At 40.5% G+C, this 16,640-nt stretch overlaps 1 protein-coding gene across 9 annotated transcripts in view; it reads left to right on the top strand.

Annotated features, from left to right (window-relative positions):
- gramd1ba (GRAM domain containing 1Ba) overlaps positions 1–16,640 on the top strand; it is a 182,206-nt gene that overhangs the window by 153,507 nt on the left and 12,059 nt on the right. For all 9 annotated transcript variants that reach the window (XM_037546947.1, XM_037546942.1, XM_037546944.1 and 6 more), the window contains 12 exons: positions 1,109–1,212; positions 2,411–2,506; positions 2,595–2,675; positions 6,089–6,204; positions 6,580–6,733; positions 8,038–8,218; positions 8,542–8,685; positions 9,175–9,293; positions 10,743–10,885; positions 12,439–12,542; positions 13,180–13,383; positions 13,495–13,585. In XM_037546947.1, the coding sequence (XP_037402844.1) occupies positions 1,109–1,212; positions 2,411–2,506; positions 2,595–2,675; positions 6,089–6,204; positions 6,580–6,733; positions 8,038–8,218; positions 8,542–8,685; positions 9,175–9,293; positions 10,743–10,885; positions 12,439–12,542; positions 13,180–13,383; positions 13,495–13,585 (1,537 nt within the window). The remainder of the gene's footprint in view (positions 1–1,108; positions 1,213–2,410; positions 2,507–2,594; positions 2,676–6,088; positions 6,205–6,579; positions 6,734–8,037; positions 8,219–8,541; positions 8,686–9,174; positions 9,294–10,742; positions 10,886–12,438; positions 12,543–13,179; positions 13,384–13,494; positions 13,586–16,640) is intronic.

Here is a 16,640-nt window from a genome sequence, read left to right as displayed (position 1 = left end):
TATGCAATTCTTTTATGTATATAAGAGTTAATAGTACCTTCTGAACTCACAGCACAATTATTTACACTGTGTAAATGTTTCAAATGACAAAACTTGTTAAATTCACAAACATTTACTGTCGTCCAAACTATTACTACGTCCAAAATTAGCCGTGTCACATTACAGCCACAGGTAAACTTTAAAGTCTAATGTGAAAGAAATAAACAGAACTTTATAGATTTCAGCTCAAATTCTCTGCTTTAGAATTTCTCTTCACTCTCAGCTGAACTGCTAATTAAAGCAGATGTTTATGGGCACAACGTTCCTACTGAGGTGCAGCTCTCACGCTGACCATCATGCCAGTTAGCCAGCTAACGCTATCCGTCACTTCATGCCATGCGAACACGTCGAGGTCACCTACAGTTACAGAAACCATGAACTGTTCATTTGAATGTGAAATGAATACAACTTTACATACTGGTTCACAATAAATCCCTGCCACTGTGTATTACATCTAACTGTTGCACCCGTTACCGTGACAGCAGGCCTAGCAAGGACGCTAGCTAGCTAGTTCGCTGGTGTTTGTCGTTGGATTATCTCTCAAAATAAGCAAAATGAAGCATTAATATCTGATCAAAAACATTAAAACCACAGATTAAGTTAATGTGCATCACTGTTTCATTGGTGGACTGAATAACAAAGGATGGCAGCAGATCGTAAAAATAAACAGAGCCGTTTCACGTCCAACATGCCAGCTGAAGCAGTTTCCTGGCTGATGATGTGTTTCCTGTTACTATTGCACATCAGCACAGCCTCCTAATAAGATTTAGTGGACAAATCTAACAAATCTAATACAATTGAATTAAATCAGTTCTGGGCTTATCCAAATTGGGCTGCTTCTAATCCGTATAAATAAGTAAAGTAGGTTTTTATGGTTTTGAATAAGTTTTATGTAACAGCTCAATGTTTATGGCCATAAATCTTTTTGTTTGTTTGTTTTCTGAGTGTACAACACACTTCGCAGGCCTTCAAGGTCATAGCACTGCATACAGCAGCTGAGAATAAGCCTTAACTCCTCTGACCTCGACACACTGACCTGTGACCTCTTTTTCCTCCTCTGTCCTGCCAGACTACTCATGTGCCCTGCAGAGAGACATCCTCCTCCAGGGTCGCCTCTACCTCTCCGAAAACTGGATCTGTTTTTATAGCAACATCTTCCGCTGGGAAACGCTGGTACTTAGCAGTTTGAGCCATTACTCTTTCTGGGGAAAGAATTTTTAGTCAGTTATTCGTGTAAACAGTCTATGGATATTTCTTTATCCTGCTATCAATGAGATTCCCTTGATTTGTTTATTTATGTAATATGCATGGTGCATTTTTAGCTTTGAAACTGATACATAACAAATAAAGTCTATGTAGCAATTACAGTACATTCATCCCATCAACCCCTTGTAAGTAGCAGTGGTGGGAAGAGACGTCCATACTTACTGCTACTTTTATAGTAATTTTACTTGATTACACAACTGCTGAAGAGTAAATACCCTTAAATTACCCTGTTCTTCAGTGGTCAGGACCAGCATGGGCCCTGAGTGGTGGATCATTCTGAGCAGTAGTGCTGACGTGGTGGTGTGTGCTGCGCTGGCACAAGTGGATTAGACACAGCAGTGCTGCTGGAGTTTTTAAACACTCACTGTCCACTCTATTAGACACTCCTACCATGTCAGTCCACCTTGTAGATGGTCATCCTCTAGTCCCTCATCAGTGGTCAAAGGACGCTGTTGACTGAATATTTTTGGTTGGTGGACTATTCTCAGTCCAGCAGCGACACTGAGGTGTTTAAAAACTCCAGCAGCACTGCTGTGTCTGATCCACTCAGACCAGCACAACACACACTAACACACCATCACCACGTCAGCGTTACTGCAGTGCTGAGAATGATCCACCACCCAAATAGTACCTGCTCTGTGAGGGTCCATGGGGGTCCTGATCACTGAAGAACAGGGTAACAGAGTATCAGAGAAACAGATGGACTACAGTCTGTAACTGTAGAACTACAGAGTCCAGCTATACAGTAAGTGGAGCTGATAAAGTGGACAATGAGCGTAGAAGGAGGTGGTCATCATGTTACGCCTGATTGGTGTATAAGCAACAGTCTCGTGTGTAATAAGTGCTTGTGAATCTTAAAAAAAGTAAAAGAAGCTGTTCAGCTTATAATGTTTAACCAACTAAGTGCTTCTTCAGGTAGCTGCTGTTTTACTTTGTAATGGATAATAAAAGTTAAAGATCTTGAAATAAACTCCAGTAAAAATAAAATGACGGATTTACTTCTACTCATAAAGTACAGTCACACTGAAGAATGTACTGAAGTACTAGTACTTTTCTTGAATAGCGTACCAAATTACAGTCTCCTGCTCTGTATGTCTGGGTTCAGCTAACGGTGCGGCTGAAGGACGTCTGCTCCATGACGAAGGAGAAGACGGCGCGCCTCATCCCCAACGCCATCCAGCTCTGTACTGACAATGAAAAGGTGCGCAACCTCATAACTTGCTATCATGCTGACTACCGGTTTTCTGCGTTATTGTGTTTTTAGTATTATTCTGTATTTTTCCCTGCAGCACTTTTTTACCTCATTCGGGGCACGGGACCGGACTTACATGATGATGTTCCGGCTGTGGCAGAATGCTCTCCTGGACAAGGTTCGACCCAGCCGGCGTTTGGAACATACGCAACACGCGGCAGTGTTACAGTTCAGCTTTTCAGTGTTGAGTTTGCAAGGCTTGTCAAAATCTAGTGATGTGCTAAATAATGAGCATCTCTCCCTTGAGGTCTCAAACATGTTGTACTGACTAGGCTAAACTCAAAGTAAATACACTACATGGTGTGAGTCTATCCCAGACTTTGGATTCGATTTCACACAGTGATGTCCAGGTATGCACCATCTGTCCAACTCGGTTGTCACTGGCTAAGACTGCCTGTCTGACAAATACATCCTACCACATCAACAGATTGGCTGTATTTGACTTTTAAAGCGGAAAACGGAGTTAAGTTTGTAACAAAAGTGGCTTAAAACTGATACGTTTTTGCGGCTTTAGTAATAACAAAAACTTCTGATTGGGTAGTTTGGTTTCACTGCTTTTGCTCGGTTGCACGTCGGGGGGGGTGAGGGGGTCATTTCTTATATGCATTGCGATGCGGACGTGAGCGATTCTGAATCCGTTCACAAATGTCAAAAATATTTTTTTCAACATTTTCATTTATAACGTAATGTTGACGGAATGTAAAAGGCGGAACTTGGAAGTGCAGAAGTGCAGCGCCTGGACAGTCATATAACACCACCACCACTGGATGAGCGAGAAATCCGACCGGCTCTGCATCAAAAGCCAGGTTAGATCAAGAGTCACAAGCCGAATGTTGAGAAGAGCCGTTTTGTCCTTTCAACAAAAATCAGACCATCTTGGGAGCCACAGCATTTAATGTCCAATATGTCTCAGTGTGTGATAATGTCCTATTATAGGATAAACAATATGAGCCAAAGCGCAGACTTACTTTGCTCTGCTGTAAGATGTAGTTATAGCCGCCTTCCTCCCGTCTCTGCCAGGATGTTTTCCTTAAAAGTGGAACAGTTTCTTGTAAAATGCCTCAGTGTTTGACTGCTTTATGAGGCTGAAGTCGCTTCTCATTCTCCAGCTTCTTATTTGAATTTTCCCATTCCACCTTAAATTCTGACTGAGGCGCCGAATGTAAATGCCGCACCATTTAAGGTGGAACGGGAGAACTGGAAAGAGAAGCCACTTCATCTTTGCAACTTTTTAGTGTTTGATAGTCTCTCGTTGCAGATTTAACACGCCAGGAAGCCAAATGTGCCGCTTATAAATATGAAGTCCATTCGTCTCATTTACATTTACAGTACTTGGCTGATGCTCTTATCTAGAGCGCCTTACAGTTTGATCAATTTACACAGGTAGGGAAGGCAGTGTTAGGAGTCTTGCCCAAGGGCTTATTGGTATAGGGTAGTTTGCTTGTCCAGGCGGAGGATTGAACCCCATTCTACAGTATAGAAGCCTGAGGTGTTATCCACTACACTAACCAACCAATGTTCCACACTCCAAATGTTCTCTGAGCTGCAGTCCGCACGCCAGTTCTCAACCGTTGAGAATCAGGGCTTTGGCTGAACACGCCCATCTCGAAGATATTTTACAGACACAGTGACATCCCCCCACCCCCAACCCCCCCGCCCCTCCCCAATCTCTATGACGAGACCAAAACTGAGGTACATAGAAATCCTGTATAGAAAAAAAGATGCAACAAGATGCATCACTAATCACTTTATAATCACTGAATCATAATCAAATTGAATCATGAGGTGCCTAAAGATTCCCACCCCTAGTAGCAGGCATTGTGCACCACAATTGTGCACAAAATACATAATTCTGAAATAGATTTTTTGCTTGAGAAACCTGAAAGATCTTGTTTTCCTATTTAATTACCAAATTTCTGTGCAAATGTCCACCGGAAAGGGGCTTGATTTTGGGACGTGAGAATCGACTCTTGATATCAAGATATTTCGGTACTACTTTAGAATAACCCTACACTTTTCATTTTATAATTTTATGACTTATGGCTTAAAATGAGTTCATAATATTGATAAATTAGGTCTTAAACACCTTATGAATCATCAATAAGCAGTTATACTCATTCAGCTCAAGACTCACTCTACCAAAATGCACCACAGAGCGCCACAGGAGGTCATTCTTACCTGTGGCCATCAAACTCTATAACTCCTCCCTCAGTGTGTGATTCACAAAACTCAATATGAAACTGTTCATATGCGCAATAATAACAATTGTGTAACTCAGAGGGACACTAACTTCATTTAAATAATTTAAATAATTGAACTGCTTTATACCTGATGTTTCACATTACTATCACAATCACTGCCACCTTACTATATTCTTAAGTACTTAAATCTGGTGTACATACTGTAAATTTCTCTATATTGTCTTAAATTATTAGTAAAGTGTTTATTTTTACATAAATGGCTGCAACTGTAACTACTGCAATTTCCCCCTGGGATCAATAAAGGAATCGGAATCGGAATCGGAATAACACACAAATAAAATGGGAACAGTCGTCTGTTATTTGACTAACAGTGAACCTGCGTTCTTTTATTAAGTGAAACTGCAGATCTTGCTGGTTTTTCTCCTTCAGTCATCATTGAACCCGTCAGCTTCATCAGACGTCATGTTCATTACATATAAAACAGCTCACCTTTTTATTAAGGTGTTGTAACTGTTTATTAGTGGTGTTAAGGTGTTTATGACCTAATGAATAACCATAAACCATTCCTAAATTTCTTATAACGTCTTATTTTAGAAATCGTGGTATCAAATTCATTTTCTTCATGCAACATGTAAAATGTTCTGCTTTTATATGCAAAAATATTTATTCTGTTAACTGCACACTAAATGAAGTTACATGAACTACAATTCACTGAGTGCAAATATGTATACTGGCATATGGATGAGACATTTAGATGGGATTAATATGAGCCAGGTCTTTTTACCTTATTAGTTAAATCACTGCATAAAGATCCTTGCAGTCAGTTGGTTTTTATGGTGTAAGTATGCTGAACATACACCAATCATGCATAACATCATGACTACCTCCTTGTTTCTACACTCACTGTCCACTTTATCAGCTCCACTTACTGTATAGCTGCACTTTGTAGTTCTACAGTTTCAGACTGTAGTCCATCTGTTTCTCTGATACTCTGTTACCCTGTTCTTCAGTGGTCAGGACCCCCATGGACCCTTACAGAGCAGGTACTATTTGGGTGGTGGGTCATTCTCAGCACTGCAATAACACTGACATGGTGGTGGTGTGTTAGTGTGTGTTGTGCTGGCCTGAGTGGATGAGGGTAACAAAGTGGAACAGGGTAACAGAGTATCAGAGAATCAGATGGACTACAGTCTGTAACTGTAGAACTACAGAGTGCAGCTATACAGTAAGTGGAGCTGATAAGATGGACAGTGAGTGTAGAAACATGGTCATAATGTTACGCCTGACCCGTGTATAATTTTTATAACTTTTTATTCTCTTTGCTTTGTAGCCATTATGTCCCAAAGAGCTGTGGCACTTTGTCCACCAGTGCTATGGAAACGAGCTGGGCTTGACAAGTGATGATGAGGATTATGTGCCTCCAGATGATGACTTCAACACCATGGGGTGAGTTTTGCCCCCTCCCCCATATACAAGACCATCTAAACATGATCCATGTGTCTTACATGGCTACCGTTCATTCACCCACACCACCTTTCTATCTGTCTTTTTAAACCTATGTAGGAATCAGCCATGAAACCCATAGATGCAAGATTGTGCAGTAAAGCCTAAAGAACCTTTGATACCTTTTTTAATATTCCCACCGTAAGCCGAAATATTCAAACTACTCGTATTCCACCAACAGTAACACAGCACCATTTGAGATATTGTAGAGAACTACCATATAGACAACAGTCCCATCAATATGTGTTTGAGAGTGCCCGCGCCCCTCCCCGAGCTGGTAATCTTGACCTCCAGCTGTTGCCCCTCCCCCTGGTGTAGGTACTGTGAGGAAATCCCGGCAGAGGACAATGAAGCCAACGACGCCTGCCCCAAAAGCCCCGAGGTCAAAGTGGACGCCAGCCCCCAGCTGCCCAAGAAATCCTTCACCAGCAATAACCTCCCATCCACGGGCAGCACGGACACACCTGTCCACGTAAGGACTATAGAGCTGGCAGAGCTAATCATGGAGCGAAGCATTATTAATCATTAATGCAAACTATAGCATTTATCACTGTCCATAACTTTTTTTAAGAGAAGAAAGAAATGAACTTAATATCTTCATACAACTTTAAAATCTAGAACGAGAGAAAAGACAAGATTCTTTTGACACACATGAAAAGCAGATCTAGTAGATTCCTCTCAGTGGTTCTTCTGAGCTTTAAGAGCTTTTTATTGAAGTCTTGGTTCATTACATTCTGTACAAATTTCTTTTTTTAGTCTTGGTTCCTTTTAGTGGTTCTTCTTTATGCTCTGAAGGAGTTTCCCCTTTTGAATCCTGATTCTTCTCAGTAGTTCCTTGTCGTGCTCTTAAGAAACCTCTACTTTTGAGTCTTGGTTCCTCTCAGTCGTTCCTCCACATGCTCTTAGGTAAGCTCTTCCTTTGAGTCTTGGTTCCTCTCAGTCGTTCCTCCACATGCTCTTAGGGAAGCTCTTCCTTTGAGTCTTGGTTCCTCTCAGTCGTTCCTCCACATGCTCTTAGGGAAGCTCTTCCTTTGAGTCTTGGTTCCTCTCAGTGGTTCCTCCACATGCTCTTAGGGAAGCTCTTCCTTTGAGCCTTGGTTCCTCCACATGTTCTTAGGGAAGCTCTTCCTTTGAATCTTGGTTCCTCTCAGTCGTTCCTCCACATGCTCTTGGGGAAGCTCTTCCTTTGAGTCTTGGTTCCTCTCAGTGGTTCCTCCACATGCTCTTAGGGAAGCTCTTCCTTTGAGTCTTGTTTCCTCTCAGTTGTTCCTCCACATGTTCTTAGGGAAGCGCTTCCTTTGAGTCTTGGTTCCTCTCAGTCGTTCCTCCACATGCTCTTAGGGAAGCTCTTCCTTTGAGTCTTGGTTCCTTTGCTTTTTCTTTTTGGGTCTTAGTTCCTCTGAGTGGTACTTCTTTATAGGTTTTAAATCCTTATTTAGAAGCTGTTAAAGGCAACGATGCACAAAGCTGTAGACAATTAAGAGTCATGGTATAAAAAAATTTAGATTCAGAATGTCTAGTATTTAAAGTGATTGTTAAATCGTATGTACAAAATATGTCTAAAAATCTATTAATATTAAATAAATTACCAAAAATACATGTGTTTAATTTGTAATATGTAAAGCTGCACTGAATAAGGTATTATTCCTTAATCATTTTTATATAACATAACAAAAATGTTTAACCTGACTCACAAATTGAAACTACATTTGAACTGTAGTGTAAATGAAATTGATTGATGGATAAAGATGATTAATGTTTATCCTCTTCTTCTAGTATGATATGGTTCCAGAGGAAGAGTTTGCTAGCTGTCTTCCTGAGGATCTCTTAGCCCTGCCTTTACCGGACAACAAGCTGTCAGAGTCCAGCGTCCCCGTCCCTTCGCCCTCGCTCGACTTCAACGACAATGAGGATCTCCCCACTGAGCTCAGCGACTCCTCGGAAACTCACGACGAGGGTATGGTCGAGAATTATCGCTCAATCCTTTTAACACTATATATATATATATATATATATGAGAGAGAGAGAGATACATATAGATATGAATTGATTTAAATCAAATAAATCAATACAGGATGCCATAATCAGTAGTGTGTATAGTTCTGAGAGTTAGGACCTGAACGTCCTGCGTTTTATGGGAGTAATTTCCCATTCAGAAAATGTGCTACGATAAACAGATGCTCTATTACGTGTTTGTTTTTGTTATTGTTTGTATTTTTGCCAAAGCTTGATTCCTTGCTCTATGACAAATATGTTCCTCTCTTTGCACCCCGCTATTAGGAGAAGTCCAGGCCTTTCATGAAGATCTCAGTGGGAAGCAATACATCAACGAGATCTACAAGTTCAGTGTGGATAAGATGTATGACCTTCTCTTCACCGAGTCCCAGTTCATGAGGGACTTTCTGGAGCTGCGCCGCTTCTCTGGTCAGCACAAGCACACATCAGCTAATCAAGCCCAACAAATCACAAAGAATTGCGTAGAAACGTGTCTATAAACTCTAATAAGGCTCTAAAAATGAACTCTAATGATTTCTCTCATTACTTATATTTACGGAAGTGTCACTGTTTATGATCATTATGCCTTTTAAGTGGATGATGACCTGTGTGCAATTACAAAGCATCTAAAGTGCACATCAAAATGCACATTTAAAATGCCATCACTGATTACCCAGCAGAAATGGCATATTTTTATGCTGATCTATAAAAGATGCATGTAGGTTAAACCGATGTTTTTGATCTAGATTTAAAAATGAGCACAGGATCATCTCAAGCGTCAAAAATAAATTCACGGAGTGTTCACTCATTTTTTAGACTCTGCGAGAACCTCTCCCTTTACCTCCTTTCTCTTTTGATTGGACATTTTCCATTGTTTTTTCATTGTTTTCGTGCATCTCCACCTCACTTCTTCCCCAGATGTGGTTTATCGGCCGTGGAAGAAGGAGGAGACGGGGGACCAGAGCAGAGAGATCATGTACACCATCTCCCTCACCAACCCTCTGGCTCCAAAGACAGCTACAGTCACCGAGACCCAGGTGAGCTTTCATAGGCCTCAATTCCACTGCAGGGCTGAGCGATTCTGAGCAGGAAGCATAACCGTTCCAGTGGGTTTTCCCTCATGAACATGGACCGGAATCCTTAAAAAAATGGGCTCAGCATGTTTGTTTTGGCACAGTTAGCTAGCCATGCTCGGGGCCATTGTTCAGAGGGTGATGTAATGACATAACTACCCTGATAGCAAGAGGACAGTGGACCACTGTTGGCCTGCTGATGGCAAAGCTACTGGTCCACTGGCGTTTTGCTCAGCATTTTCTGGGCAGCCCACCACCAGTTTTCTATTCATAGTCTGGTTTACTTTAATCAGTAAGATCATTTTAACAGAGTCAGCAAAAACATTTTCTATAAAATCTTTTCACATCAGGCCTAGTCCTTATTTTTTCTCTCTCAGTTGTTTGTAATATTTGTTTAAGCGTATTTGTCTAAAATAAAAGTCTCTGTGCATTTAAAATCACATACACACATCTTCTAAGCCGCTTCTCCTTCTGGGTCGTGGGGGGTGCTGGAGGGTATCCCAGCTGTCATTGGGCAAAAGGCGGGATATGCTCTGGACAGGTCACCAGTCCATCGCAGGGCAGACAGAGAGACACACTCACACTCACGGGCACACACATGTGGCACACACACGCATGACTGCATGTCTTTGGACTGTGGGAGGAAACCGGAGAACCCAGAAGAAACCTATGCAGACACAGGGAGAACATGCAAACTCCACACAGAAAGAACCCTGGTTGCCCAGCCGGGGAATCGAACCCAGGCCCAGCCAGCTTCTCTCTCCAGTCACTCCAGCACATGTTCGATTTGACTAACTAATGCTCTGCTTTCACAGGTATAGGTCATAAAAACGTATAGCAGTGAGAGCACAGTCGTCTGATTGGTGTCGGGGTGACAGAAAACTGAAATCGAACCTGTTCTGTAGTGTTTTAGGCCGTAGTCTGCCAGGCTAAGCTAATGACGCTGATTCATTTACAAGATGTGAAAAACACCTATAACTGTATAACTGTGTGACTTTGGAATCAATGTATTCAATAACAAATGCAAATTGTAGGACCCTATAAAACTATACCTAAACATGAAGGGGTGTTAGATGTGTCCAGAATGATGAACAGAGTTGCAGAATCTTCTAACATCACTGAAAACTGTGTGAAGTTCTAGTAAAGTTGAATGAATTGATTGTCATATGAAGAGCGACCCTCGCAGCAGATCATTTGACGAAAGAAACGCTGTAAATACAATGAAACGGATAGACAGTCTGAACAGAGACAGAGTTTTATTCCCAGTATATGTGGAATATCAAATATGCCTTTTGTCAAGTTTATGATATTTTCTAAGTCTATACTGCGTGGAACAAAACACACATATAATAGCCTGTATGCTTCAGCCCTGCTAGACCCATAAGATAGTCATCTTTCTCATTCATGTTCCAGACTCTGTACAAGGCCAGTCAAAAGAGCGAGTGTTACATCATTGATGCTGAAGTGATCACGCATGACGTTCCTTACCACGACTACTTCTACACCCTCAACCGCTACATGCTGACCAGAGTGGCCAAGAACAAGTGCCGGCTGAGGTGAGCTTTCACCAACAAATTGCTGCTGTCGGGACAAAACCTCGCATCTCCATTTTTGTCAGTTTTCAGTATTTGACATCATTTGAAAATACATGTCGGCCTTTATATTGTGTGTAAATTTCATGAAGGATGGACCAAAATAAACGGCCAGAAATTACTTGATAAAACATCTGGTTCCACTGCCTTACATTAAAAGTAATGTATGTTTTGTAATGTATGTAATGTATGAATATAAAGGCCAACATGTATGTTGTGGGTGTGGAGCTGGACTCGCTGACAGCCGTGTCGGAGAGGAGGACGCTGTCTAAGCTGCAGGCCATTATGGACAATGGCTCCACACGGTGATGAGACACAGGAGCTCATTCAGTGCAAGACTCATTCTACCGAAATGACCACAGAGCGACGCAAGAGGTCATTCTTACCTGTGGCCATCAAACTCTATAACTCCTCCCTCAGTGTGTGATTCACAAAGTGGGGTCCATCTGTGCAAAACTCAATACCAAACAGTTCATATGGGTAATAATAATGATTGGGTGTAATAAATGAGAGGTACAGTCATTTGAACTGCCTTACACTAGATGTTTAATATTTATTATCAGTCACCGCCACTTTACTGTATTCATAAGAGCTTAAATCTCTTGTACATATAGCAGATTTCACTCTTTGTTTTAAATTGTTAAAGTGTTTATTCGTTTACATAACTGTAAGAACTGCAGTTTCCCTGTGGGATTAATAAAGGATTCTGATTCTGATTTTCCTTCTCCTGTAAACTGACCATTTTGGAGATACGAGGTTTTGTTCCGACAACAGCGAAATGTTGCTACTCAGAAATTTTCGCTGTACTGCTTTTAAAAGGATTGCTAATGGCCAAACGTGCTGATCTGGCTAACAATGAATAGAAGTTACTAGGTACTAATTAGCACTGCAGTAACACTGATGTGGTGGTGGTGGTGGTGGTGTGTTAGTGTGTGTTGTGCTGGTCTGAGTGGATCAGACACAGCAGTGCTGCTGGAGTTTTTAAACACCTCAGTGTGACTGCTGGACTAAGAACAGTCCACCAACCAGAAATATCCAGCCAACAGCGTCCTGTGACCACTGATGAAGGACTAGAGGATGACCAACCCAAACTGTGCAGCAGCAGATGAGCTGTCGTCTCTGACTTTACATCTACAAGGTGGACCGACAAGGTAGGAGTGCCTAATAGAGTGGACAGTGAGTGGACACAGTGTTTAAAAACTCCAGCAGCACTGCTGTATCTGATCCACTCATACCAGCGCAGCACACACTAACACACCACCACCACGTCAGTGTCACTGCAGTGCTGAGAATGATCCATCACCTGCTCTGTGAGGGTCCATGGGGGTCCATATCAGAGAAACAGATGGACTACAGTCTGTAACTGTAGAACTACAAAGTGCAGCTATACAGTAAGAGGAGCTGATGAAATGGTCAATGAGCGTAGAAACAAGGAGGTGGTCATCATGTTATGCCTGACCGGTGTATATTATGCTAATTATATACTACAACAAACTTTCATAAAATGCATCCTGCAGGGTGTCCACTGAGTTACGGTACAGGAAGCAGCCATGGGGGCTGGTCAAGGGCTTCATCGAGAGAAACTTCTGGAGTGGCCTGGATGAATACTTCAGACATTTAGGTGAGTGTCATTAAATATATGAGCAAATTAATTTGAACCCTCCTGTTATGTTGCAGGTCACATTGATCCATTTCAAAATTTAAAAATGCAGGAAAAGTATTTTTAGTCATTTATTTATTTCATACATTTATTTAATCATTCATTAGAGCATGAAACCTTTTCTGCTGGACGTATGGCTTATTGTGTTAATTAACATACTTCCCATGACAGAAAACATGTCCAAAATGTTGAAGAAGTCCAAATAAGAACAAATTTTTTTAATGAAAAGAGTGAATTATTATAAATAAACTATGACCTGTAATGAGTGGAAAAACTTGATGACACTAAATATTCATTAAATTGATAGTAATTAAGTTTAACATAATGTTTATGGAGAAAAATATGTATTGTAACTGCTTTCAGATGGTTGAACATCATCGGGTCACTTTAATCCCAGAACATTATTGCTGTTCCTGTAGAATATAGAATATATAATGATAGAATATAACGCACAGCTCTAGTCTAGTTACTCAGATATACATGATGCTAACAGCATGTGTGTCTGTGTGTCTGTGTGTTTGTGTGTGTGTCTGTGTGTCTGTGTGTCTGTGTGTTTGTGTGTGTGTCTATCTGTTTGTGTGTGTCTGTGTGTGTGTAGTGCTGGAGCTAAGTAAGATGGAGGTGGCTCTAACAGAACCCCACCGGCAGTCTCCCAAATCCAAAGCAGTCCGTACAGCCACAGCAAGGCGGAGGAAGAGGCCGATGGTGCACCTGCGACCGCAGCACCTGGACGAGGCCCTGAGCCCGGTCACCACACCTGAGGATGAGGAGGAGGTCATCCACCGCATCAAACACGTGGCAGGTCCGCCAGAGTCCCAGCTAATAACCCAACACATAAATAACCCTAATCAAATCATCAACCAACGCATACATCACTACAAATAACCTTCTTCCTTTTTCCCATAATCCTCAGGATCCACGCAGACTCGTCACCTCCCTGACCCGGGCCCTGGTGGCCTGGCCCTCTACAGCGTCTCCAAATTGCTGCTCATCATCAGCTTTGTGTGAGTTTAATGAGCCTGCAGATGGGAAGAATTTAGACACGGTCATTGCAGGACATGTAGTTTTTGCCAGCTTTATATTTTATTCTGTGTTTAGATTCTTTTAATTAGGAGTCATTTTTACTAAGTTAATGAATACAGTTCAGTGAGTGTTACTAATAGGTGGGGAGTGATTTTAATCCAGTATGAATCTGCAGTGTGTGTAGTTTTACAGTCTGACTGTAATAATTGTGGAGTGATTTTAATCCAGTATGAATCTGCAGTGTGTAGTTTTACAGTCTGATGGTAATAATTGTGGAGTGATTTTAATCCAGTATGAATCTGCAGTGTGTGTAGTTTTACAGTCTGACTGTAATAATTGTGGAGTGATTTTAATCCAGTATGAATCTGCAGTGTGTGTAGTTTTACAGTCTGACTGTAATAATTGTGGAGTGATTTTAATCCAGTATGAATCTGCAGTGTGTAGTTTTACAGTCTGTCTGTAATAATTGTGGAGTGATTTTAATCCAGTATGAATCTGCAGTGTGTAGTTTTACAGTCTGACTGTATAATTGTGGAGTGATTTTAATCCAGTATGAATCTGCAGTGTGTGTAGTTTTACAGTCTGACTGTAATAATTGTGGAGTGATTTTAATCCAGTATGAATCTGCAGCGTGTAGTTTTACAGTCTGACTGTAATAATTGTGGAGTGATTTTAATCCAGTATGAATCTGCAGCGTGTGTAGTTTTACAGTCTGACTGTAATAATTGTGGAGTGATTTTAATCCAGTATGAATCTGCAGCGTGTAGTTTACAGTCTGACTGTAATAATTGTGGAGTGATTTTAATCCAGTATGAATCTGCAGTGGTGTAGTTTTACAGTCTGACTGTAATAATTGTGGAGTGGTTTTAATCCAGTATGAATCTGCAGTGTGTAGTTTTACGGTCTGACTGTAATAATTGTGGAGTGATTTTAATCCAGTATGAATCTGCAGTGTGTAGTTTTACAGTCTGACTGTAATAATTGTGGAGTGGTTTTAATCCAGTATGAATCTGCAGTGTGTAGTTTTACAGTCTGACTGTAATAATTGTGGAGTGGTTTTAATCCAGTATGAATCTGCAGTGTGTAGTTTTACAGTCTGACTGTAATAATTGTGGAGTGATTTTAATCCAGTATGAATCTGCAGTGTGTGTAGTTTTACAGTCTGACGGTAATAATTGTGGAGTGATTTTAATCCAGTATGAATCTGCAGTGTGTGTAGTTTTACAGTTCCTGACTGTAATAATTGTGGAGTGATTTTAATCCAGTATGAATCTGCAGTGTGTGTAGTTTTCCAGTCTGACTGTAATAATTGTGGAGTGATTTTTAATCCAGTATGAATCTGCAGTGTGTGTAGTTTTACAGTCTGACTGTAATAATTGGTGGAGTGATTTTAATCCAGTATGAATCTGCAGTGTGTGTAGTTTTACAGTCTGACGGTAATAATTGTGGAGTGATTTTAATCCAGTATGAATCTGCAGTGTGTGTAGTTTTACAGTCTGACTGTAATAATTGTGGAGTGATTTAACTCAGTATGAATCTGCAGTGTGTAGTTTTACAGTCTGACTGTAATAATTGTGGAGTGATTTTAATCCAGTATGAATCTGCAGTGTGTGTAGTTTTACAGTCTGACTGTAATAATTGTGGAGTGATTTTAATCCAGTATGAATCTGCAGCGTGTAGTTTTACAGTCTGACTGTAATAATTGTGGAGTGATTTTAATCCAGTATGAATCTGCAGCGTGTAGTTTTACAGTCTGACTGTAATAATTGTGGAGTGGTTTTAATCCAGTATGAATCTGCAGTGTGTAGTTTTACGGTCTGACTGTAATAATTGTGGAGTGATTTTAATCCAGTATGAATCTGCAGTGTGTAGTTTTACAGTCTGACTGTAATAATTGTGGAGTGGTTTTAATCCAGTATGAATCTGCAGTGTGTAGTTTTACAGTCTGACTGTAATAATTGTGGAGTGGTTTTAATCCAGTATGAATCTGCAGTGTGTAGTTTTACAGTCTGACTGTAATAATTGTGAGTGATTTTAATCAGTATGAATCTGCAGCGTGTGTAGTTTTACAGTCTGACGGTAATAATTGTGGAGTGATTTTAATCCAGTATGAATCTGCAGTGTGTGTAGTTTTACAGTCTGACTGTAATAATTGTGGAGTGATTTTAATCCAGTATGAATCTGCAGTGTGTGTAGTTTTCCAGTCTGACTGTAATAATTGTGGAGTGATTTTAATCCAGTATGAATCTGCAGTGTGTGTAGTTTTACAGTCTGACGGTAATAATTGTGGAGTGATTTTAATCCAGTATGAATCTGCAGTGTGTGTAGTTTTACAGTCTGACTGTAATAATTGTGGAGTGATTTTAATCCAGTATGAATCTGCAGTGTGTAGTTTTACAGTCTGATGGTAATAATTGTGGAGTGATTTTAATCCAGTATGAATCTGCAGCGTGTAGTTTTACAGTCTGACGGTAATAATTGTGGAGTGATTTTAATCCAGTATGAATCTGCAGTGTGTGTAGTTTTACAGTCTGACTGTAATAATTGTGGAGCGATTTTAATCCAGTATGAATCTGCAGTGTGTGTAGTTTTACAGTCTGACTGTAATAATTGTGGAGTGATTTTAATCCAGTATGAATCTGCAGCGTGTAGTTTTACAGTCTGACGGTAATAATTGTGGAGTGATTTTAATCCAGTATGAATCTGCAGTGTGTGTAGTTTTACAGTCTGACTGTAATAATTGTGCGAGCGATTTTAATCCAGTATGAATCTGCAGTGTGTGTAGTTTTTACAGTCTGACTGTAATAATTGTGGAGTGATTTTAATCCAGTATGAATCTGCAGTGTGTGTAGTTTTACAGTCTGACTGTAATAATTGTGGAGTGATTTTAATCCAGTATGAATCTGCAGTGTGTGTAGTTTTACAGTCTGACTGTAATAATTGTGGAGCGATTTTAATCCAGTATGAATCTGCAGTGTGTGTAGTTTTACAGTCTGATGGTAATAATTGTGGAGGGATTTTAATCCAGTATGAATC

The sequence above is a fragment of the Pygocentrus nattereri genome, chromosome 18 (genome assembly GCF_015220715.1).
Source record: "Pygocentrus nattereri isolate fPygNat1 chromosome 18, fPygNat1.pri, whole genome shotgun sequence".
NCBI lineage: Eukaryota > Metazoa > Chordata > Actinopteri > Characiformes > Serrasalmidae > Pygocentrus > Pygocentrus nattereri.
This window is presented reverse-complemented; position numbering and strand designations above follow the sequence as displayed.